Raw genomic sequence first — 26,099 nt, forward strand, 5'->3', positions numbered from 1 at the left:
TCTGGCTCCCCCCTTACTCTCAGGTCAGATTAGGTACTGCACCCTGGGTAATTGGTCGCCCGACAGGCTGCCTGCTATGTACTGGCTATTGGGCACGCTGCAGCGACGCGATAAACTACTCCCACTCAGGCAGGAACAATAATTATCAACGCCGCAGTCGCTACAACATAATCCAAAAGTCAGCACACTATCGCTGCCACCAGCTTCAATTAAACGGGTCCGAAGCTAACCCAACACAACAGTAGCGTATTTCCCTTCAGAAGACTTAGGGTACGGTTTTTAGAGCATGGAGAATGAACTAATATATACTATTATATCCCTGTTGTGAATTCTGTGGCTGAATTCACTCCTGTGGTCACAAGTGGTACTGCAGCTTCTGAGCTTCCTCCCTCAGGTGTTCTGGTGAGCTCGTTAACTGCTTCATTACTTAACTCCGCCTGATGCTGCTATCCTTGCTCCTTGTCAATGTTTCAGTGTTGGATCTGAGCTTCTCCTGATTGTTCCTGTGACCTGCTGCTCTGTATAGCTAAGTGCTTTTTGTTTTTTTGTTGCTTTTTTTCTGTCCAGCTTGTCTTTTGTTTTGCTGGAAGCTCTGAGACGCAAAGGGTGTACCGCCGTGCCGTTAGTTCGGCACGGTGGGTTTTTTTTGCCCCCTTTGCGTGGTTTTGCTTTAGGGTTTTTTGTAGACTGCAAAGTTCGCTTTACTGTCCTCGCTCTGTCCTAGAATATCGGGCCCCACTTTGCTGAATCTATTTCATCCCTACGTTTTGTCTTTTCATCTTACTCACAGTCATTATATGTGGGGGGCTGCCTTTTCCTTTGGGGAATTTCTCTGGGGCAAGTCAGGCCTATTTTTCTATCTTCAGGCTAGCTAGTTTCTTAGGCTGTGCCGAGTTGCCTAGGTAGTTGTTAGGCGCAATCCACAGCCGCTTTTAGTTGTGTTTAGGATAGGATCAGGTGTGCAGTCTACAGAGTTTCCACGTCTCAGAGCTCGTTCTTGTATTTTTGGGTATTTGTCAGATCACTGTGTGCGCTCTGATCGCTAAGCACACTGTGTTTCTGGATTGCCTTCATAACACCTGTCATTAGCAAACATAACAGTACAAGGAGACAACTAATGATTCTCAATAGAGGGAAAGAAAAAGTTCTGACATCATTTTTTTTTTTTTTTTCTCAGCTCTGTGTTCACTTTTTTTTTTTTCCCCTAGACATTTGGGTGATTCTGGACACAGGTGTGGACATGGATATTCAGGGTCTGTGCTCTTCAATGGATAATCTCGTTATAAATGTACAAAAAATTCAAGATACTATTGATCAGAAATCTATGTTAGAACCAAGAATTCCTATTCCTGATTTGTTTTTTGGAGATAGAACTAAGTTTCTAAGTTTCAAAAATAATTGTAAGCTATTTCTGGCCTTGAAACCTCATTCTTCTGGTAATCCTATTCAACAGGTTTTGATTATTATTTCTTTTTTGCGCGGCGACCCTCAAGACTGGGCATTTTCTCTTGCGCCAGGAGACCCTGCATTGAGTAGTGTCGATGCGTTTTTCCTGGCGCTCGGATTGCTGTACGATGAGCCTAATTCAGTGGATCAGGCTGAGAAAAATTTGCTGGCTTTGTGCCAGGGTCAGGATGATATAGAAGTATATTGTCAGAAATTTAGGAAATGGTCAGTACTCACTCAGTGGAATGAATCTGCGCTGGCAGCTTTGTTCAGAAAGGGTCTCTCTGAGGCTCTTAAGGATGTCATGGTGGGATTTCCTATGCCTGCTGGTTTGAATGAGTCTTTGTCTTTGGCCATTCAGATCGGTCGACGCTTGCGCGAGCGTAAATCTGTGCACCATTTGGCGGTACTGCCTGAGGTTAAACCTGAGCCTATGCAGTGCGATAGGACTATGACTAGAGTTGAACGGCAGGAATACAGACGTCTGAATGGTCTGTGTTTCTACTGTGGTGATTCCACTCATGCTATTTCTGATTGTCCTAAGCGCACTAAGCGGTCCGCTAGGTCTGCCGTCATTGGTACTGTACAGTCCAAATTCCTTTTGTCCATTACCTTGATATGCTCTTTGTCGTCGTTTTCTGTCATGGCGTTTGTGGATTCGGGCGCTGCCCTGAATCTGATGGATTTGGATTATGCTAAACGTTGTGGGTTTTTCTTGGAGCCTTTGCGGTGTCCTATTCCATTGAGAGGAATTGATGCTACACCTTTGGCCAAGAATAAACCTCAATACTGGGCCCAACTGACCATGTGCATGGCTCCTGCACATCAGGAAGTTATTCGCTTTCTGGTGTTGCATAATCTGCATGATGTGGTCGTGTTGGGGTTGCCATGGCTACAAACCCATAATCCAGTATTGGATTGGAATTCCATGTCGGTATCCAGCTGGGGTTGTCAGGGGGTACATGGTGATGTTCCATTTTTGTCGATTTCGTCATCCACCCCTTCTGAGGTCCCAGAGTTCTTGTCTGATTATCAGGATGTATTTGAAGAGCCCAAGTCCGATGCTCTACCTCCGCATAGGGATTGTGATTGTGCTATCAATTTGATTCCTGGTAGTAAATTCCCTAAAGGTCGATTATTTAATTTATCCGTGCCCGAACACGCCGCTATGCGCAGTTATGTGAAGGAATCCCTGGAGAAGGGACATATTCGCCCATCGTCATCACCACTGGGAGCAGGGTTCTTCTTTGTAGCCAAGAAGGATGGTTCGCTGAGACCGTGTATTGATTACCGCCTTCTTAATAAGATCACTGTTAAATTTCAGTATCCCTTGCCATTGTTATCTGACTTGTTTGCTCGGATTAAGGGGGCTAGTTGGTTCACTAAGATAGATCTTCGTGGTGCGTATAATCTGGTGAGAATCAGGCAAGGAGATGAATGGAAAACTGCATTCAATACGCCCGAGGGTCATTTTGAGTATCTAGTGATGCCGTTCGGACTTGCCAATGCTCCATCTGTGTTTCAGTCTTTTATGCATGACATCTTCCGTGAGTATCTGGATAAATTCCTGATTGTTTACTTGGATGACATTTTGATCTTCTCAGATGATTGGGAGTCTCATGTGAAGCAGGTCAGAATGGTTTTTCAGGTCCTGCGTGCTAACTCTTTGTTTGTGAAGGGATCAAAGTGTCTCTTCGGTGTGCAGAAAGTTTCATTTTTGGGGTTCATCTTTACCCCTTCTACTATCGAGATGGATCCAGTTAAGGTCCAAGCCATCCAGGATTGGATTCAGCCGACATCTCTGAAAAGTCTGCAAAAGTTCCTGGGCTTTGCTAATTTTTATCGTCGCTTCATCTGTAATTTTTCTAGCATTGCCAAACCATTGACCGATTTGACCAAGAAGGGTGCTGATTTGGTTAATTGGTCTTCTGCTGCTGTGGAAGCTTTTCAGGAGTTGAAGCGTCGTTTTTGTTCTGCCCCTGTGTTGTGTCAGCCAGATGTTTCTCTTCCATTCCAGGTCGAGGTTGATGCTTCTGAGATTGGAGCAGGGGCGGTTTTGTCACAGAGAGGTTCTGATTGCTCAGTGATGAAACCATGTGCTTTCTTTTCCAGGAAGTTTTCACCCGCTGAGCGTAATTATGATGTGGGCAATCGAGAGTTGCTGGCCATGAAGTGGGCATTCGAGGAGTGGCGTCATTGGCTTGAAGGAGCTAAGCATCGCGTGGTGGTATTGACTGATCATAAGAACTTGACTTATCTCGAGTCTGCCAAGCGCTTGAATCCTAGACAGGCCCGTTGGTCGTTATTTTTTGCCCGCTTCGACTTTGTGATTTCGTACCTTCCGGGCTCTAAAAATGTGAAGGCGGATGCTCTGTCTAGGAGTTTTGTGCCCGACTCTCCGGGTTTATCTGAGCCAGCGGGTATCCTCAAGGAAGGAGTCATTGTGTCTGCCATCTCCCCTGATTTGCGGCGGGTGCTGCAAAAATTTCAGGCGAATAAACCTGATCGTTGTCCAGCAGAGAAACTGTTCGTCCCTGATAGGTGGACTAATAAACTTATCTCTGAACTTCATTGTTCGGTGTTGGCTGGTCATCCTGGAATCTTTGGTACCAGAGAGTTAGTGGCTAGATCCTTCTGGTGGCCATCTCTGTCACGGGATGTACGTACTTTTGTGCAGTCCTGTGGGATTTGTGCTAGGGCTAAGCCCTGCTGTTCTCGTGCCAGTGGGTTGCTTTTGCCCTTGCCGGTCCCAAAGAGGCCTTGGACACATATTTCGATGGATTTCATTTCTGACCTTCCCGTTTCTCAAAAGATGTCAGTCATTTGGGTGGTCTGTGATCGCTTTTCTAAAATGGTCCATCTGGTGCCCTTGGCTAAATTGCCTTCCTCCTCTGATTTGGTACCTTTGTTCTTTCAGCATGTGGTTCGGTTGCATGGCATTCCTGAGAATATTGTTTCTGACAGAGGTTCCCAGTTTGTTTCAAGGTTTTGGCGAGCCTTTTGTGGTAGGATGGGCATTGACCTATCCTTTTCCTCGGCTTTCCATCCTCAGACTAATGGCCAGACCGAACGAACCAATCAGACCTTGGAAACATATCTGAGATGTTTTGTTTCTGCAGACCAGGATGATTGGGTGTCCTTTTTGCCGTTGGCTGAGTTCGCCCTTAATAATCGGGCCAGCTCGGCTACCTTGGTTTCTCCATTTTTTTGCAATTCTGGGTTCCATCCTCATTTCTCTTCAGGACAGGTTGAGTCTTCGGATTGTCCTGGTGTGGATTCTGTGGTGGATAGGTTGCAGCAGATCTGGACTCAGGTAGTGGACAATTTGATCTTGTCCCAGGAGAAAGCTCAACTTTTCGCTAATCGCAGACGCCGTGTGGGTCCCCGACTTCGTGTTGGGGATCTGGTTTGGTTATCTTCTCGTCATATTCCTATGAAGGTTTCCTCTCCTAAATTTAAACCTCGTTTTATTGGTCCGTATAGGATTTCTGAGGTTCTCAATCCTGTGTCTTTTCGTTTGACCCTCCCAGACTCCTTTTCCATACATAATGTATTCCATAGGTCGTTGTTGCGGAGATACGTGGCACCTATGGTTCCATCTGTTGAGCCTCCTGCCCCGCTTTTGGTGGAGGGGGAATTGGAGTATATTGTGGAGAAGATTTTGGATTCTCGTGTTTCTAGACGGAAACTCCAGTTTCTGGTTAAATGGAAGGGTTATGCTCAGGAAGATAATTCCTGGGTTTTTGCCTCTGATGTTCATGCTTCCGATCTTGTTCGTGCCTTTCATGCGGCTCATCCTGGTCGGCCTGGGGGCTCTGGTGAGGGTTCGGTGACCCCTCCTCAAGGGGGGGGTACTGTTGTGAATTCTGTGGCTGAATTCACTCCTGTGGTCACAAGTGGTACTGCAGCTTCTGAGCTTCCTCCCTCAGGTGTTCTGGTGAGCTCGTTAACTGCTTCATTACTTAACTCCGCCTGATGCTGCTATCCTTGCTCCTTGTCAATGTTTCAGTGTTGGATCTGAGCTTCTCCTGATTGTTCCTGTGACCTGCTGCTCTGTATAGCTAAGTGCTTTTTGTTTTTTTGTTGCTTTTTTTCTGTCCAGCTTGTCTTTTGTTTTGCTGGAAGCTCTGAGACGCAAAGGGTGTACCGCCGTGCCGTTAGTTCGGCACGGTGGGGTTTTTTTGCCCCCTTTGCGTGGTTTTGCTTTAGGGTTTTTTGTAGACTGCAAAGTTCGCTTTACTGTCCTCGCTCTGTCCTAGAATATCGGGCCCCACTTTGCTGAATCTATTTCATCCCTACGTTTTGTCTTTTCATCTTACTCACAGTCATTATATGTGGGGGGCTGCCTTTTCCTTTGGGGAATTTCTCTGGGGCAAGTCAGGCCTATTTTTCTATCTTCAGGCTAGCTAGTTTCTTAGGCTGTGCCGAGTTGCCTAGGTAGTTGTTAGGCGCAATCCACAGCCGCTTTTAGTTGTGTTTAGGATAGGATCAGGTGTGCAGTCTACAGAGTTTCCATGTCTCAGAGCTCGTTCTTGTATTTTTGGGTATTTGTCAGATCACTGTGTGCGCTCTGATCGCTAAGCACACTGTGTTTCTGGATTGCCTTCATAACACCTGTCATTAGCAAACATAACATATCCCATAAAAAGTTAGGCAGTGCTTTATCAAAAATATTTTATAAAGATGTTACAAATGAGACAATTGCAAATATGTACAAGGGTAATTATGAAATAAACAGGGATTAAATGAGAAAAGGTAACACTCACATGTTCAAAGCATGGCAGGCAACTATACGTCCCAGCTCATTGGACGTGCGCAGGGTTCTTCCAGGAGAAGAAGCAAGCAAGCAGGAAGAAGAAGACTGAGCTGAGAGCCTGCCACAAACTTAAGACCTGCAGCTAGTGACATCACAGAAAGGCTGGCTTATCCAGACCCTCCTCTCTCTACATTCTGACTAAACTTTAAACTATTCTCTCTAACTTCGCTACAAAAAATGTCATAGTCATAACAAACCCATCATTCATCTCGGATTAACGTGGGCATTCTAATGAGATCAAATATGTCCTATCTGGGATACATATTTACAGAGAAATCCCTACTTCTTTACCAGATGGAGTTAGAATCCCGTGTTTCGCGGGATGGGTAGGTCCACCGAGTGCGACCAAGGATATATATTTTCGTGTTCGTAACGTAAACCTTGTGCATAATATCTTACAAAAAACAAACAAAGAATCTTTCATGGATCCTAGAAGTTTCTAGTTCACTTATAGCTGGACAAGAGCTTACACGGCAGGAAATGCCGGTCGTAAATACCTTTCGGCCATAAAACTCCCCCCAGTACATTGGCAAAGCAGCTCTTGGCTGAGTGAAAGGGAAGGGGGGCTTGTTAGCCCACAGCCTTGAGCAAGAGAGCTACTTATATGATATTTCATACCATATCGTGAAACCTCCCCCTTTTGGTGTGCGCTAGGGAGGCAGAACCCCATGGTATGCCTCCATGGGCACCTCAGTAGGTTCACCCTGGCGGGACAGTCCATCTGCATTCCCATGCTCTTTGCCCGTTTTGTGTTCAATGGTGAAGTCAAACTGCTGAAGGGCAAGGCTCCAACGTAGCAACCTGCCGTTGGTACCACACATGGCGTTTAGCCAGCGCAGAGGGTTGTGGTCGGTCACCACAGTGAAGTGGCGACCGTACAATTAGGGCTGCAGGCGCTGCAGGGCCCAGACTATGGCCAGGCACTCCTTCTCGATGGTGGAGTAGGCCACTTCCCTCGGCAAAAGCTTCCGGCTCAGGTATAACACGGGGTGCTCTTGGTCCTCCGAGTCAACCTGGCTGAGCACAGCACCAAGGTCAAACTCGCTGGCGTCGGTCTGCACCAAGAACGGTCGACTGCTGTCGACTGCTTTCAACACAGGGGCGTTGCACAGTGCGGTTTTCAACGCCTGGAAGGACCCCTCACAGCCATCTGTCCAGTTGACAATGTAGGTAGCTTCTTCCTGGTGAGGTCCGTCAAAGGTTTTGCCAGGTTACTATAGTGCTGTACGAAGCGCCTATAGTACCCTGCAGTGCCCAGGAAGGACATCACCTGTTTCTTGGTCACGGGAGTGGGCCAGTTCACGATCGCGCCCACTTTCTCAGGCTCTGGCTTCAGGGTGTTCCCGCCTACCCGGTGCCCCAGGTAGTGAACCTCCCTCATGCCCATCTGGCACTTTCCTGGCTTGATAGTCGGTCCTGCTTGGTGAATTCGCCTGAGCACCTCCTCGAGATGCTGCAGGTGTTCCTCCCAGGAGGAACTGAAGATGGCAACGTCATCCAAGTACGCCACGGCGTACTTTTCCAGTCCTTGAAGCAGGAGGTTGACCATCCGCTGGAAAGTGGCAGGGGCATTCTTCATGCCGAAGGGCATGACCGTGGACTCGTACAGTCCAAAAGGTGTGATAAAGGCGGACTTCTCCTGCGCCTCGGGGCTCAGGGGAATCTGCCAGTATCCTCGACTCAGATCCATTGTTGTTAGGTAATCTGCGCCAGCTAACTTATCCAGCAGCTCCTCGATGCGCGGCATTGGGTGCGCGTCGGAGGCTGTGATGGCGTTGAGCCCCCTGTAGTCCACGCAGAACCGGGTGGTCTGGTCCTTCTTTGGCACGAGAACTACAGGTGATGCCCACGCGCTCTTTGACCGGCGAATCACCCCCAGCTGTAACATCTCGTCGATCTCTTGGCGCATAATCTGCTGCACCTGGTCAGAGATTCGATAAGGTGTTCGCCGTAGTGGTGCGTGATTCCCGTTGTCCACCTCGTGGACTGCTAACTGAGTCCTCCCAGGTCGGTTGGAGAACACGACCCGGAAGGGTTCCAGTGTGGTTTGCAACTGCAAACTGGGGTTCAGTTAACGAGGCGCTTACCTCCACGTCCTCGATGGACCCATTGGCCTTGGCTTGGGCCAGCATGTCCAGGAGGGTGTCTTCCTCACCGTCTTCGGGCAAGCTGCAGACCGTTAGGACGAAAGGTTCACGTTCGTGATGAGCCTCCATCATGTTAACGTGAAAGGCCTTTCGCCTACCCCGAGCGTGGTCAAGCGTGACCACGTAAGTGACCGGGTTGAGCTGTTGGTGGACGACGTACGGGCCCTCCCAGGCTGCCTGAAGCTTATCCGTTGGTACGGGGACCAGCACCCACACCTTTTGACCCACGTGGTAGGTCCGCTCCCGGGCGTTCTGGTCGTACCAGTGCTTCTGGTCAGCCTGAGCCTGCGTCATGTTGTCATGCACCAACTGCGTCAAGGTCTGCATCTTGTCACGGAAGCGCATGACATACTCCACTATGGACACTTCAGAAGGGTTCAGCTCCTCTTCCCAGGATTCTCTTACCAACCCAAGGGGTCCCCGGACTCGCCTGCCGTACAGGAGCTCGAAGGGGGAGAACCCCGTCGAGGCCTGCGGAACCTCTCGGTAAGCGAACAGCAGGTGTGGGAGGTACCGCTCCCAGTCGCGCCCTTGAGTCTCAAACAGCATGCGTAGCATCTGTTTGAGGGTACCATTGAAGCGTTCACACAAGCCATTGGTCTGTGGGTGATACGCACTCGATACCAGGTGCTTCACCTGTATTCTCTTACAGAGAGCCTCCATTAGGCGAGACATAAATTGGGTCCCTTGATCAGTAAGCATTTCCCTGGGAAATCCTACACGTGAAAAGATAGCCAACAGGGCATCCGCCACCTTATCTGCCCTAGTTGACGACAGAGCTACTGCCTCTGGGTACCGGGTAGCATAGTCTACCACAGTAAGGATGTATTGCTTTCCAGAGCTGCTGGGGACGGCCAGTGGGCCCACAATGTCCACTGCGATCCTCTGGAAAGGCTCCTCTATCACTGGCAACGGGATCAGGGGAGCCTTAAGAGCAGGCCCCGCCTTCCCCACTCTTTGACAGGTGACACAGGAGCGGCAGTAGTTTGACACATCTGTCCCCATCTTAGGCCAATAGAAGTGTTGAGACAGCCGGGCCTTAGTTTTGCTGATCCCCAAGTGTCCAGCTAGCGGGATCTCATGGGTAATCCACAACAACTCACCCCGGAATTGCTGCGGGACGACCAGCTGTCTTTCCCTCAACCACACCTTTTGTGATTCTCCGGGTACTGTCTCCCGGCATAACCTTCCTCGTTCCCAGAACACCTTCTCCTTATCGGCCTCGGAGAAGTGCGTCCCGGCAAGTTGTCTCAAACTCTCTAGGCTCGCATCTGCGTGCAGAGCGGCCTGAAACTCCTGGCTAGAGGAAGCCAGAAGCGACGTCAGGGTCCCTTCCCCACGGGAACCCTCTTGGACCTGCTCTGGGTCCACCTCTGGTTCAGTCACAGTGGTGACTGAGGAGGGTCCGGAAGGCTGACAGTTATCTGCGTTCCTGGCACTCTGACTGCGGGTGACAGCAGCTACGTAGGCTGTCTCCCCGGGGATTTCTAAAGACCCATCAGCCGGCGCTGCTATGGGCTCTACCTCCCCATCCACCCCAACACTCCAGGAGCAGTGCTACTTATGGGCCAGTTACCTTCCTCGGTGGCACTGGTCACTTTCATGGCATCACCTTCCTCACGGTTCCCATGCATCTCCCCATTTCCTGTAACACCGACACTTGCCCCTGTTAGGGGTTCCTCAGCCGTCTCACTCCGCAGAGTGACGTGGCTGGGCACGCCTGTACCTATGGACACATTAACCTTCACAGAAAAATCATTATCAGGTTCAGCTGGCACAGGTACAACATTTTCACCATCAATCCTAGGAAAAAAATGGTTAATAGATGCATCATTACAAGATAAAGCATGGTCAGGTAACACATGCGATTTCCCATCATCATCATCATCAGAGTTAACTTTACCCTCATTAGTAGATTGGGGAGGGGTGTCAGGGACGTAGTATGCAACCATCCTCCCCAAATCAGTCCCCAACAAAACATCAGTGGGCAAATTATCAGACAGCCCCACTTCCTTCACCCCACTCCCAGCACCCCAATCAATATAATCCCGGGCCATTGGTAAGGGACAGCTGATGCCCCCAATCCCAGTGACAGTTAGGGTTTTCCCCGGAATGATTTCTTCAGGGGCCGCCAGTTCGGGTCGGATGAGGGTTCGTTCAGCCCCGGTGTCCTTGAGGCCTGTAGCAACATGGCCTCCCACAGTGACGTGCTGTACGTTGTCACACACCCTCCCAACCACACCACCCACCAAAAGAACTGCTGCATTAGGCCCTGGGGCCTTGGCTTGGGGGGTTCTTCGACCTGTCTGGACAGAAGGTACTGATATGCCCAGGCCGCTTGCAGTAGTAAAACTGGCGAGGTTCGGTGGTAGGTCTGGTGTTGTTGGCCACAGGGCCAGGACCTCTGGTGTGTTGGCTAGCAGGGGTACTAGCGTTAGGTGCAGGCTTACCCCCTCTCCAGCTGGTGGTGACTGGCTTCCGCGCTTCCGATCTACGGTTGGCCTCATAGGCATCGGCAATCTGCGCTGCTTTCGTCACGTCTTTGGGTTCTCTGTCCATCACAAACTGCCGCACCTCAGCTGGGCAAAGATGAAAGAACTGGTCTTTGATCATCAGGTCTCGCAGCTGTGCAAAGGTGGTCACTGACAGTCCTTGGGTCCACTGGTCAAAGTGGGTCCCCAGTCCATGCACCACATCACTGTAACTGTCGTGTGGGCCACGTTGAAGGGTCCGGAACTTTCTACGGTACACCTCGGGAGTAAGCTGGTACTTTGCTATCAGGACCTGCTTGATGGCCTCATAGTCTCCATCTTGTTCTTGAGGGAGGGCAGCAAACGCCTCCAGAGCTTTACCTCAGCCCTGGTGTCAGGTATCGGGCCCATTCATCTGTAGGCAGCCGGTACTGTCTGCAGGCTTTCTCAAAGGCCCGCAGAAAAGTGTCCAAGTCTCCGTCCTTCTCCATAACAGGGAACTGATCGGGCCGGGGCTTAGGTGTCTGAGCGCTGCTGGGCTCATGGCTGGACTGGGACGACCCCTGCATTTGCAGTCAGGCCATCTGCAGCTGGTACTCCCGCTCCGCTTGGGCCTCTCGCTCGGCTCGCTGGGCCTTGGCCATTCGCTCGGCTCGTTGGGCCTGGGCCTCTCGCTCGGCTCGGGACTCGGCCTCCCTGCCGGTATTGCTGAATCAGCTGCCGACGTCCCTCATGGTCGTCAGTGGGGAATTCTTTCAAGGCCGCCTGCAGGTGGGGGTCCAATTCGCCCGGATTGCTAACAGGGCCAGCATTCAGTGGTTGGACCTCTTGCTGCAGCACCTCTGCTCGTGCTGGCTTCTGCGGCCTCTGAGCTCTGAGAGCGGTCTAGAGCGGCTTCCCATTGCACCAGATCTGCGACCAGTTTGGCTTTGTTTTTGCTTGCAAAGTCAATGTGCTGTGTCTTGCATAAGGCAATAAGGGTGTTTCTGGTCTGCTGCTCATAAAAGGTTTCTCCCAGCACAACCATGGTTGCCAAATAAAAAATAGGATAGAAAAACGAAGAGAAAGGGAGGGGATAATTACCAGTACACAATTGTCTCACAACTAAAAAACACTGAGTTTGTTCTCCAAACTTATTTGCGCAAGAACTTTCTGCAAGTTTTTAGTGAGAGGAATGATTGTTCAAACCAAATCACTAATGCTCTAATATCCCACCGCTTCCACCAATTTGTCAGGATTCCCCTGACCACTGCCCCCAATTTGTCACGATTCACACCGTGACCGTCACCCCTACGTCACGGGTCGGGGTGACTTTAGGCCAACAGACGGCTATCACATGTGCAGGGGGGCTTATCTTAGTTATCCCTCCACTGCTAACAATGTGATGAAAAACACCCACAAGGCTATTGCCCTCTTAGTTTCCAGCAGGGGCTTATTTTAGGTATCCCACTGCTTTTCAATATACCACAATCTGCAGGGATTTATGTATATCCCGCTTACAGTTCCACTTAACACTTGCAGCTCTCTGGCTCCCCCCTTACTCTCAGGTCAGATTAGGTACTGCACCCTGGGTAATTGGTCGCCCGACAGGCTGCCTGCTATGTACTGGCTATTGGGCACGCTGTAGCGTCGCGATAAACTACTCCCACTCAGGCAGGAACAATAATTATCAACGCCGCAGTCGCTACAACATAATCCAAAAGTCAGCACACTATCGCTGCCACCAGCTTCGATTAAACGGGTCCGAAGCTAACCCAACACAACAGTAGCGTATTTCCCTTCAGAAGACTTAGGGTACGGTTTTTAGAGCATGGAGAATGAACTAATATATACTATTATATCCCATAAAAAGTTAGGCAGTGCTTTATCAAAAATATTTTATAAAGATGTTACAAATGAGACAATTGCAAATATGTACAAGGGTAATTATGAAATAAACAGGGATTAAATGAGAAAAGGTAACACTCACATGTTCAAAGCATGGCAGGCAACCATACGTCCCAGCTCATTGGACGTGCGCAGGGCTCTTCCAGGAGAAGAAGCAAGCAAGCAAGCAGGAAGAAGAAGACTGAGCTGAGAGCCTGCCACAAACTTAAGACCTGCAGCTAGTGACATCACAGAAAGGCTGGCTTATCCAGACCCTCCTCTCTCTACATTCTGACTAAACTTTAAAATATTCTCTTTCATTTCTATAACTTCGCTACAAAACATGTCATAGTCATAACAAACCCATCATTCATCTCGGATTAACGTGGGCATTCTAATGAGATCAAATATGTCCTATCTGGGATGCATATTTACAGAGAAATCCCTACTTCTTTACCAGATGGAGTTAGAAGCCCGTGTTTCGCGGGATGGGTAGGTCCACCGAGTGCGACCAAGGATATATATTTTCGTGTTCGTAACGTAAACATTGTGCATAATATCTTACAAAAACCAAACAAAGAATCTTTCATGGATCCTAGAAGTTTCTAGTTCACTTATAGCTGGACAAGAGCTTACACGGCAGGAAATGCCGGTCGTAAATACCTTTCGGCCATAAAACTCCCCCCAGTACATTGGCAAAGCAGCTCTTGGCTGAGTGAAAGGGAAGGGGGGCTTGTAAGCCCACAGCCTTGAGCAAGAGAGCTACTTATATGATATTTCATACCATATCGTGACACCCTGTGTGCCTAAACATTGGAGCTTCCCCACAAATAACCCCATTTTGGAAACTAGACCCCCCAAGGAGTTTATCTAGATGCATAGTGAGCACTTTGAACCCCCAGGTGCTTCACAAATTGATCCATAAAAATGAAAAAGTACTTTTTTTCACAAAAAATTTATTTTAGCCTCAATTTTTTCATTTTCACGTGGGCAACAGGATAAAATGGATCCTAAAATGTGTTGGACAATTGCTCCTGAGTACACCGATACCTCATATGTGGGGGTAAACCACTGTTTGGGCACGCGGCAGGGCTCGGAAGGGAAGGAGTGCCATTTGACTTTTTGAATGAAAAATTAGCTCCAATCGTTAGCGGACACCATGTCGCGTTTGGAGAGGCCCTGTGTGCCTAAACATTGGAGCTCCCCCACATGTGACCCCATTTTGAAAACTAGACCTCCCATGAAACTAATCTAGATGTGCAGTGACCACTTTAAACCCCCAAGTGCTTCATAGAAGTTTATAACGCAGAGCCGTGAAAATAAAAAATCATTTTTCTTTCCTCAAAAATTATTATTTAGCCTGCAATTTTTTATTTTCACAAAGGTAACAGGAGAAATTGGACCCCAATATTTGTTGCCCAGTTTGTCGTGAGTGCGCTGATACCCCATATGTGGGGGTAAACCACTGTTTGGGCGCACGTCAGGGCTCGGAAGGGAAGTAGTGACGTTTTGAAATGCAGACTTTGATGGAATGGTTTGCGGGCATCATGTTGCATTTGCAGAGCCCCTGATGTGCCTAAACAGTAGAAACCCCCCACAAGTGACCCCATTTTGGAAACTAGACCCCCCAAGGAACTTATCTAGATATGTGGTGAGCACTTTCAACCCCCAAGTGCTTCACATAAGTTTATAACGCAGAGCCGTAAAAATAAAAAATAATTTTTCTTTCCTTAAAAATTATGTTTTAGCAAGCATTTTTTTATTTTCGCAAGGGTAACAGGAGAAATTGGACCCCAATAGTTGTTGCCCAGTTTGTCCTGAGTACGCTGGTACCCCATATGTGGGGGTAAACCACTGTTTGGGCGCACGGCAGAGCTCAGAAGGAAGGGAACAGCATTTGACTTTTTCAACACAAAATTGGCTGGAATCAATGTTGGAGCCATGTCACATTTGGAGACCCCCTGATGTACCTAAACAGTGGAAACCTCCAATTCTAACTCCAACCCAGCCCCAACACACCCCTAACCCTAATCCCAACCCTCACCATAACTCTAACCACAACCCTAACCCCAACACACCCCTAACCACAACCCTAACCCCAACACACCCGTAACCCTAATCCCAACCCTAACCCTAATCCCAACCCTAACCACAACTTTAACCCCAACAGACCCCTAACCCTATCCATTACCCTAACCACAAGCCTAATCTTAACCCTATTTCCAACCCTAGCCCTAATTCCAACCCTAAATCTAATTCCAACCCTAACCCTAAGGCTATGTGCCCACGTTGCGGATTCGTGTGAGATTTTTCCGCACGATTTTTGAAAAATCCGCAGGTAAAAGGCACTGCGTTTTACCTGCGGATTTCCAGCGGATTTCCAGTGTTTTTTGTGCGGATTTCACCTGCGGATTCCTATTGAGGAACAGGTGTAAAACGCGCGGAATCCGCACAAAATTGACATGCTGCGGAAAATACAGCGCAGCGTTTCCGCATGGTATTTTCCGCACCATGGGCACAGCGGATTTGGTTTTTCCATAGGTTTACATGGTACTGTAAACCTGATGGAAAACTGCTACGAATTCGCAGCGGCCAATCCACTGCGGATCCGCAGCCAAATCCGCACCGTGTGCAAATACCCTAAATCTAACCCTAACCCTAACCCTAGTTCTAACCCTAACCCTAGCCCTAACCCTAGTTCTAACCCTAACCCTAGTGGAAAAATATTTTCTTTATTTTATTATTGGCCCTACCTATGGGGGTGATAAAGGGGGGAGGGGGTCATTTACTATTTTTTTTATTTTATATCACAGTGATAGGTTATATCACAGTGATCAAAATATACCTGAAACGAATCTGCCGGCCGGGAAAACCAAAAACGCACCACGCCGCAAACACACTCAAGAAAACACTATAATGTGCACAGGGCAAAACAAAACACAAATAGGAAGGAGAAATATGACAAAGGATCATACACCACCAGATATGATATTTCTACTCCAAGACCACCACTCCGAACCGAGATCACCAGGTACAAGACACAAGCTATAATCGGCGATGCCCAAAGTTCAGAAGAACTATTTAAAGGCCGTGGGCGTGACCCAGCCTCCAATCTGAGTACCAGCTAGATTAACCCCGGACAACCTAGATAAAATCTAGCCGGCGCCACTGAGCGCATAGTGGACGAATGCAGAATTACCGCTGTCTGTCGGACGCCCTAGTGTGAATAGCGTCCGACATGACACTAAGACGGCCGCCGGGGAAGAAGCGCTACTGTAAGCGCTGTTCATCGGTGGTGGGTGCTGAAGACTGCTCTCATCGTTCTCCCCTGCTCTGCCGGCGATCGGTGTGAGCAGAAGAGAATGATTATATATGATATTATATTAAAGTCAGAACGATGACAGCAGCTGGGGGCTTTTGGGACTCTTACTCCCATCATCCGACACTTGCTGCCGCTAATAATAGTGACAGCAGGAGCGGATGATCGGGGTATTCCTCAGCCGCCACTTGCGATATAATGAAATAAATTAGGCAACTTTCAAATTTGCGTCAGTACGGGGCCGTCGCATACCGTCGCATCCGCTGCCCAGTGTGATGAGCGGGGAGGAGGGGGCGAAGTTCCGGCCGCGCATGCGCGGTTAGAAATAGCGGATCTGACAGACAAAATAACGTTACATTGAACTTTTTTTGTGCGTCGCTTCCGCCAAAAAACACGAGGTATCTGTTGCACGACGGATGCGACGTGTGGCCATACGTCGCAATGCGTCGCTAATGCAAGTCTATGGAGAAAAACACATTCTGCAAGCACATTTGCAGGATGCGTTTTTTCTCCAAAACGACGCATTGCGACGTACACCAAACAACGCTATTGTGAAAGTAGCCTTAATGAAAAACCCGGTGTGGGTTCCTCCCTATTTTCTTGAACCAACCAGGCAAATCTCACAGCTGCGGGCTGTAACCCTCAGCTGTCAGCTTCAGCAAGGTTGATTATCAAGAATTGATTGTGAAGATCTGAGGTTGTGGGTTATAAAAATCACCTAGGCAGGTTAACGATGCAACTATTTTTTTAATTCCATACATCCATGACTGTACAACAAATCCATGTAGATGGCCAACATACAATGTTCTCAGTCCACAAGTTCCCAATCTGAGATCGGTAGTTCCACTGGCTCCATACCAGGCGATGCCCACTGTCTCCCAACTTTTGGTTGGTCCACAAATTTTGTATCTCCAGCTGGTATAGTGTGCAGTCACAGCCTGTGTTCCTCCAGACGATGGCTATCTGTAGATCATGGATACCAGTCCAGTCAAAAATCTCCAAAGTGCCATAGATCATCCATCCATTCCAGCTTGGATCCTCTTCCACCAAAATCCCTCCAACAACTGCTTGATTCAACCCTATGTCTTTTTCTCCCGCCCCCTTAAACATTTTCCTTTATCTCACAGAACAAGGCATATTCCATCAGCTGGGACTGTATGTGAGGACCTCCCATGGTGATGGCTCCCCTGAGTCTACTATCCCCAACCACACAATGGGCCTAGGTTTGGGAGTACAATGGGAGTGAGACCTTGATACAAATGAAATTCATAGAATCTGGCCTTAGGGTACCGTCACACAGTGGCATTTTGATCGCTACGACGGCACGATCCGTGACGCTCCAGCATCGTAACAATATCGCTCCAGCGTCGTAGACTGCTGTCACACTTTGCAATGTACGACGCTGGAGCGATAATTTCATGACGTATGTGCGATGTAGAAGCCGTTGGTTACTATGCGCACATCGTATACAATATCGTGCACACCTTTGTTACACCATGCGATCATGCCGCCACAGCGGTACACTAGACGACGAAAGAAAGTTTCAAACGATCTGCTACGACGTACGATTCTCAGCGGGGTCCCTGATCGCAGGAGCGTGTCAGACACTGCGAGATCGTAACTATATCGCTGGAACGTCACGAATCGTGCCGTCGTAGCGATCAAAATGCCACTGTGTGACGGTACCCTTAGGTTTACATAAACTCTAGCCTGCTTGTCTTCCTTTGCCGACTCTGTTTTCCATATAGTGATAGATATTTCTTGTTGCTAAACCTGTGATTTTTTTCGCATTTAACCCTTTTTTAAAACACCTCTGATTAGTGTGATCACACAACATACAAGCCTCGGATGGCTGCGGTGACGCACTGTACTACTGTAGTGCCGTGTATCATCACTGCCTGTCAGTGTAATACTAATGGCCCCATACACATGAGATAAGAGTTGGCTGAACAATCATTTGGCAGATGACTGTCTCTCCCGACTCCCCCATACACACAAATATTCCAGCTTTCCTGTGGTCTGTATAAGAGAGTCGCCCCCAGACTCCTCTAGTGGAGGATTATCTACAGCAGTGTTCTCCAAGTCCAGTCCTCAAGAGCCACCAATAGGTCATGTTTTCAGGATTTCCTTAGTATTGCACAGGTGATAATTACATCACCTGGACAGGCAAGCATTCAATGACCTGTGCAATACTAAGGAAATCCTCAAAACATGACCTGTTGGTGGCTTTTGAGGACCGGAGTTGGGGAACACTGATCTACAAGAAGAACTGACGGATTATCCTCGGAAAATCTGGATGCCAGATCCTTCTCTGCCCTGACATCATCTGTAGGAGGCCCCCAAATATATTATATAATCGCCCAAACCCCCCGAAATCAGTGCTTTTATGTAACTTTACTCTATTGTGTATGGGGGCGTTAAAAGGAAACTTATTGGACGCTGCCTCTGGCTCGGTCTAGTAGACCTTCAGACATTGAAAGCTCAGACACCATTATTAGGCATGTAAGTATCGTAGTAACTAGGCCGCCCCATACTATCCAGTACTTGGGGGCGGAGAGGCATTGAGCCGAACTCTGTCACACCTTCTTAGATGCCATGTTTGCTTTTCACAGCAGCAAGTGGTTAAACTGCCAGGGTTTTTGTTAAAGCCGCTCCTGTGCCATCCATCAATGTTCTGGGGCCCAAAAGGGTTCATTTTTAAAAAAACAAACAAATGTTTAGCATGTTAAATAATAAAATGTGTCTTCTGCTTTTTTAGTTTTTTTTCTTTTAGCAAGAATTCTTGAAGCCAATTTTCTTTTGAATCATTTTAATATCTGCTTTTTTCTGGAGTTTTCTTGTATTATAGGAAAGTCTAAGGGTATGTGCACACGTTCAGGTTTTTTGCGTTTTTTTTCGCGTTTTTTCATGATAAAAACGCAATAAAAACGCATTACAAACTGCAGACATATGCATCCTATCATTTAGAATGCATTCTGCAATTTTTGTGCACATGATGCGTTTTTTTCCGCAAAAAAAACGCATTGCGGTAAAAAAAAGCAGCATGTTCATTAATTTTGCGGATTTTCTGCGTTTTTCCCGCTATTCTATGCATTTGGGAAAAAACGCACAAAAAACACGAAAAACCGCATGCGGATTTCTGGCAGAAATGTCCGTTTTTTGTTAGGAAATTTCTGCTAGAAAATCCTGACGTGTGCACATACCCTAAGGCCAGAAAGAAGCCCCATAAAACACTGTACATGGAGACGTTGGGATCAGATAATTTCTGTCCGCGGTGTTTGTGCAAACAAAAAATCTCTTATAAAAGCCTCAAACTTCTGTGTGTGAATCAGACCTGAGATCTAACGTGATAGAAGATTACAGTGCGAGGAAGACGGGAAACCTTCATATAGACGGCCGGTGGTGATGGAGTCAGTGATGGACTCTGAACAAATATGTTTCCAGAGCCGTAATAGAAGATGAAGATGTCGTCCTCATCATGAAGTAGTTATTTCTCCTGTCACGTGTAATGAATATCTCCTGCAGTATTGCTAATGCCGATTCCAGTCTCAGTAAATGAGATGAGAATTAGCGTTATGGAAGATGAGTCTATGAGGAACGTATTCAGCTGCCGACTCCGAGGAAGAAACTGCTTGTTGTCTGTGGCCTAAATATGTAGGTTTTATTAGTAGATGTAAGAAGAAAACTAAATACTGCAAAATAATAAATCTCATATGTTTCCCTTATTATCTCCAGTAACTGTATTATTACACAGGATTTTTATGATGTTACATCGGCTCATCTTCTTCTCATTCAGGTCTCTACAATATCGGATTCTCTCAGTGAAGATTTTCCATATAAGAGAATTTTCCTGATTTGCCCATTAAGGAAGGATATGGACAGAGACAAGATGGCGGAGAGGATATTACACCTCACCCTAGAGATCCTCTTCCGGCTTACTGGAGAGGTGAGAGATTCTGATGACGTCACATTACATCATTCTTATCTATGGGAATAAGAGATGGACAGAACTGGAGAGGTGAGGACACTGGAAATGTCTGTAGTGAGATTTATTAATGTGTCTCTCCATAACCAGGATTGCATACTAGTGAAGACAACCTCTAGTGAGCGCTTTCAGGACCCTGTGTCTGAGGAATGGGTAAGACCCCTGAGCCCAATCATGTGGCCTCCATCTCACCCCCTGATACATGAGAACATCAATGACCAGAAGATCCTAGAACTCATCTACAAGATGATTGAGCTGCTGACTGGAGAGGTGACACTACTGGGAATGCTGGGAAATTATTCAGTAAGAAGGGATCAGGGGATGACGGTATCATTGTATGTGTCAGGTTCCTATAAGATGTCAGGATGTCGCTGTCTATTTTTCCATGGAGGAGTGGGAGTATTTAGAAGGACATAAAGATCCGTACAAGGACGTCATGATGGAGGTTCCCCAGCCCCTCACATCACCAGGTAATACCACTAAATACACACAACCTATATTTATCTGTATGTAAAGAATGTATTCAGTCCCTGTATGTGTTTCCTTCAGATCTATCCAGTAAGAGGACAACACCACAGAGATGTCCCCGTCCTCTTCTTCCACAGGTCTGTAAACAAGAAAATCTCAATGTTCCTCAGGATCATCAGGTAGATGGAGAGAAGGTGTCATGAGATCTCCCTTAGGCCGGTTTCACATGTCCGTTTATTTCCAGTACCAGAAAAACCGGTACCAGCGATATCAGTGTCCGTGTGCATAATACTTGCGGCACATGTGTGGCAACCGTGTGCCGCCTCAGTACCACCCAGATGGCTGCCGGGGAAGAAGCGCTACTGTAAGCGCTGTTCCCCGGTGGAAGGTGCTGAAGACGGCTCTCATCATTCTCCCCGGCTCTGCCGGCGATCGGTTTGAGCAGAAGAGAATGATGAGAGTTATATTAAAGTCAGAACGATGACAGCAGGTGGGGGCTTTTGGGACTCTTACTCCCATCATCTGACACTTGCTGCCGCTAATAACCGTGACAGCAGGAGTGGATTATCGGGATATTCCTCAGCTGCCACTTGCGATATAATGAAATAAATTAAATAAAAGCCCGGTGTGGGTCCCTCCTATTTTCTTGAACCAACCAGACAAATCTCACAGCTGCGGGCTGTAATCCTCAGCTGTCAGTGTTAAATATGCTTATTTTGCACATTTATTTAATCAGGACTATTTACCAGGTGCGTTACTCTTCAAGAAAAATGTCATGATATTTTCATAAAAAAAATGTAGTGGTTTATTGAATTGTCCACAGAAAAACCACATTGCAGCAAAACATAAAAATAGATGAAATAGTTACGAACAGATTGTCCATTTGTAAATATCAGCGCTTGTTACTCATCGTTTCTGAGATAGAGTAGAAGTCATCTTTCTTTCCTGAGGTAGAATCATGGCTACCAGCTGTTCATTCCTTGTGTGAGTTCCATGGAGAATGATGGTGAAGGCCGGAGGTGACAGGCCCCACGTGACCAACCTCCCCTCCTCATAAGAGACGTAATATATATATTTCCCACAGACCACGTGTCCTCTCTATATGGTGTTAACTTGTACTCTGAGCTATATATACATAAATAGCTTTTGTAATGTCAGCGAAAGACAATGTGTTCAGTACAGAATTGAGAATAAGAATAATTAATATTTAACAGTCGGCTTCATCAAGGTTGGTTATCAAGAATAGAGGGTGTGAAGACCTGAGGTTGTGGGTTATAAAAAGTCACCTAGGCAGGTTATCGATGCAACTATTTTTTTTATTCCATACATCCAGGGTTGTACAACAAATCCATGTAGATGTCCTCAGTCCACAAGTTCCCAATCTGAGATCGGTAGTTCCACTGGCTCCATATCAGGCGATGCCCACTGTCTCCCAACTTTTGATTGGCCCACAGATTTTGTATCTCCAGCTGGTATAGTGTGCAGTCACAGCCTTTGTTGCTCCAGACGATGGATATCCTGACCATAGCTCATGGATTCACCTCCAGCCAAAAATCTGCAAAGCTCCATAGATCATCCATCCATCCATTCCAGCTTGGATCCTCTTCCATCAAAATCCCTCCAACAACTGCCTGATTCAACCCTATGTCTTTTTCTCCTGCCCCCTTAAACATTTTCCTTTATCTCACAGAACAAGGCATATTCCATCAGCTGGGACTGTATGTGAGACCTCCCGTGGTGATGGCTCCCCTGAGTCTACTATCCCCAACCACACAATGGGCCTAGGTTTGGGAGTACAATGGGAGTGAGACCTTGATACAAATGAGATTGATAGAGTCTGTCCTTAGGTTTCCATAAACTAGCCTGCTCGTCTTCTTCTGCTGACTGCCACTGAATAGAAACATTGATTCCTGAGCATGAACTGATGAGCAAGAAAATCACTAATAAAATAAAGCAAGAAAATCAATAATAAAACACAGCAAGCAAATTAACTATTAAAGTACAGTAATATTGATGTAACCGGTGCTCTGTGTTGGAAAAAGTCTTTATGTCTTAGAGCGGTGGACTCCGCTTTACGTCCATTTGTCCTATAGTCTTCAGTAAGGCTACGTTCACATTAGCGTTGCGCCGCCGTGCGTCGGCGACGCAACGCGCGACGCACGCTAAAACGCGCGCAAACGCGCGCAAAAACGCGCGCGTTTTGCGACGCGTGCGTCGTTTTCCGACGAAAATCGGACGCACAGAAAATGCTACATGTAGCGTTTTCTTGCGTCCGACGCTAGCGTCGGAAACGACGCACGTGGCGAAAAACGCCACCAAAACGACGCACGCGTTCCCTATGTTAAACATAGGGGCGCGTCGCCGCTGCGTCGCCGCTGCGTCGCCGGCGCAACAGCGACGCACATTGGCGGAACTCCAATGTGAACGTAGCCTTAGCGACCATATCCTCACACTGGGGTCCCCATGCTGTGTTTTTTTTAAATATTTTAATAAATAATTTAAAAAAAAATGGCATGGGGTCCCCCGCATTATTGCCAACCTGCCTTTCTAAAGCTCACAGCTGGGGGCTGGTATTCTCATGCTGGTAAGGGGCCATTGCTTTTGTCCCCCCTCAAGCCTTAAAACAGCAGCCCACAACTGCCCAGAAAAGGTGCATCTATTAAATGCGCCAATTCTGGTGAGTTGCCCAGGTCTTCCCACTTACCCTGTAGCGGTGGCAATTGGGGTTAATATTTGTGGGGTTGATGTCACCTTTGTATTGTCATGTGACAGCAAGCCCATGGCTTAGTAATGAAGAAGTGTCTATAAGACACCTATCCATTACTAATCCTACAGTCCTACAGTATGTAAATAATGACACAGTCAGAATAAAGTCCTTTAATTGAAAAAATGACACAGATTCCTTTATTAATCTCAATTAAACCATAGTTACTGCATTGTCTAATTCCACCGAAGCCCTTGATCTGTAATAAAAGTAAAATAAAAAAAACAACAATATACCATAGCTGTCCATCGTTCTGTCCCACGCTGTAATCCATGTCTGGGGGATAAATAGTTTTCAACCTGGGCGGTGCCAAGATGAAAACCACTTGTGAATGAGCTGCTGCGAGCGCAGTCTCAGTGACTAGCGGTGAAATCACACTAGCATTTTCCCACGTCCTGAGGTCACCGCAGTTCAGCCCGGCCTCGATGAGGTTACCGCTGGTAAATGATGCTTTGCTCTCATCAGCTCATTCACCAGTGGTTCTCAGCCTGGACGGTCGCATCTTGGCACCATCCAGGTTGAAAACTAATTATCCCCTAGATATGGATTAGGGCGTGGAACAGAATGACAGACAGGTATGGTATATTGTTGTTTTGTTATTTTCTTTTTATTACAGGAGATCGAGGGCTTCGGTGGAATTAGTCGAGGTCATAAGTATGGTTTCATTGAGAATATTAAAGGAGTCTGTGCCATTTTTTCAATTAAAGGACTTTATTCTGGCTGTGTCTTTTTTTTACCATATAAGGCTGGTTTCACACGTCAGTGGCTCCGGTACGTGTGGTGACAGTTTCCTCACGTACCGGAGACACTGACACACGTAGACACATTAAAATAAATGTGTCTATGCACATATCAGCATGTTTTCACAGACCGTGTGTCTGTTTGCAAAACACGGAGACATGTCAGTGTTCATGGGAGTGCACGGATCACACGGACCCATTAAAGTCAATGGGTCCGTGTAAACACGTACCGCACACGGATGCTGTCCGTGTGCCATCCGTGTGCTGTCCGTGTGCGTTTTTCCTGTCATAGGGTTAAAATTGTAAAAATTGTTGCAATACACGGACACACGTACAGCACACATACATCACACGGACCCTAAAAACGTACTCACGGACATCACACGGATCCCACACGGATGGCCTACGTGAGCACACGGACACGGATAACTCCGGTACCGTTTTCTCCGGTACCGGAATTATCTGGACGTGTGAGACTGGCCTAACTGGTAGACACCTCTCCATTACTAAGCTGTGGGCTTGATGTCACCTGACAATACAAAGATGAAATCAACCCCACAAATATTAACCCCTCTTGCCACCGCTACGGGGCAAGTGGGAAGAGTTGGGCAAAGCGCCAAAATTTACGCATCTAATAGATGTGCCTTATCTGGGCAGCTGCAGGCTGCTGTTTTTAGGCTGGGGGGGTCAATATCCATGGCCCCTTATGAGCCTGAGAATACCAGCCCCCAGCTGTGAGCTTTAGCAAGGCTGGTTGTGAAAAATGTGGGAGACCCCACGCCATTTTTTAAAATTATTTATTTAAATAATTAAAAAATAGCGTGGGTACCCCTCTATTCTTGATAACCAACCTTGCCGAAGCTGACAGCTGAGGGTTGCAGCCCCCAGCTGTGAGTTTTTCCTGGTTGGTTCAAGAAAATAGGGGGGAACCCACATTGGCTTTTTCATTAATATATTTCAATATAATGCAGGCGGCGGGTGAGAAATACCCTGATCATCCGCTCCTGCTGTCACTGTTTTTAGCGACAGCAGGTGTCAGATGATGGGAATAATAGTCCCCAAAGCCCCCACCTGCTGTCGTTTGGACTTTTTTTTTTTATCAGATTGTTTATTCTTTGCGGATAATAAAAATCTATCAGAATAATTCTCATGGCAATGTTTCATTAAACATTTACAGATAACTTTTTCCCCCCGACTCAGAGCCCCCCCACCCCGCCCAACCCCAGAGACCTCAGCCAGAGCCACCCCACTTCCCATCATCATACAAACATTTGAATAAACATCCGTTATATTTCCATTGAATACTAGGTTCCCTAAATTCTCATTTATCATCCTAATTCAAGTCCATCCACGGTTGCCACAGCTTGTGGAAGATGTCCAGCTTATTCCTTTTGGTGTAGATACTTTTCTCCAAAGTAAGTATATGCTCCGCTTGCTTAAGAAAGTCTTTTCTTGTTGGAGGTTCCTCTCTAATCCAAAATTTGGCGATCAATTTCCTAGCAATGAATAACAATCGTGCAATAGCTATTTTAAACATGTTGTCCGTAACAATTTCCTCCACATATCCCAATATGCAAGTCAGTGGAACCCTAGGGACAGAACATCCATACACCAGTTCAATACGATTTAAAACAACTATCCAGAAGGAGGACAGTCTAGGGCACTGCCACATCATATGCAATATCCCCGCCTGGGATTGTGAGCACCGAGGGCATTCCGAGTTCTGCCTAAGCCCAGCCTTGAACAACCTGTCAAGGGTTCTATAGGCCCTATGGATTACGAATAACTGTGATAGCCTGCCTGGTTCACTCATTGATATCTTGGGCACATATTCTAGGACCGACTCCCATCTATCATTGTCAATTATTCCCAATTCAGCTTCCCATTTCCCTTTGGCTCGGATGGGATATTTTTCCAGGAAAGAAAAAAGTAGAAACCCATATATTTCTGAAATCGCCCCCTTCGTGCAGCTATTCTTAAGGATATAGTCGAGCATGAGATCAATCTGTACCACTATGGCTCCCCTTTTATTCTGTGCCTGATAAGCATGAGAGATACGATTATACTGGAACAATTC

General features: G+C 47.1%; 1 protein-coding gene across 1 annotated transcript in view; it reads left to right on the forward strand.

The window, feature by feature from the left end:
- LOC138663593 (zinc finger protein 419-like) overlaps nt 1-26,099 on the forward strand; it is a 114,519-nt gene that overhangs the window by 26,620 nt on the left and 61,800 nt on the right. The window contains exons 6-9 of the mRNA XM_069749853.1: nt 19,862-20,011; nt 20,141-20,320; nt 20,397-20,520; nt 20,600-20,655. Of these exons, the coding sequence (XP_069605954.1) occupies nt 19,862-20,011; nt 20,141-20,320; nt 20,397-20,520; nt 20,600-20,655 (510 nt within the window). The remainder of the gene's footprint in view (nt 1-19,861; nt 20,012-20,140; nt 20,321-20,396; nt 20,521-20,599; nt 20,656-26,099) is intronic.

The sequence above is a fragment of the Ranitomeya imitator genome, chromosome 2 (assembly GCF_032444005.1).
Source record: "Ranitomeya imitator isolate aRanImi1 chromosome 2, aRanImi1.pri, whole genome shotgun sequence".
Lineage (NCBI taxonomy): Eukaryota > Metazoa > Chordata > Amphibia > Anura > Dendrobatidae > Ranitomeya > Ranitomeya imitator.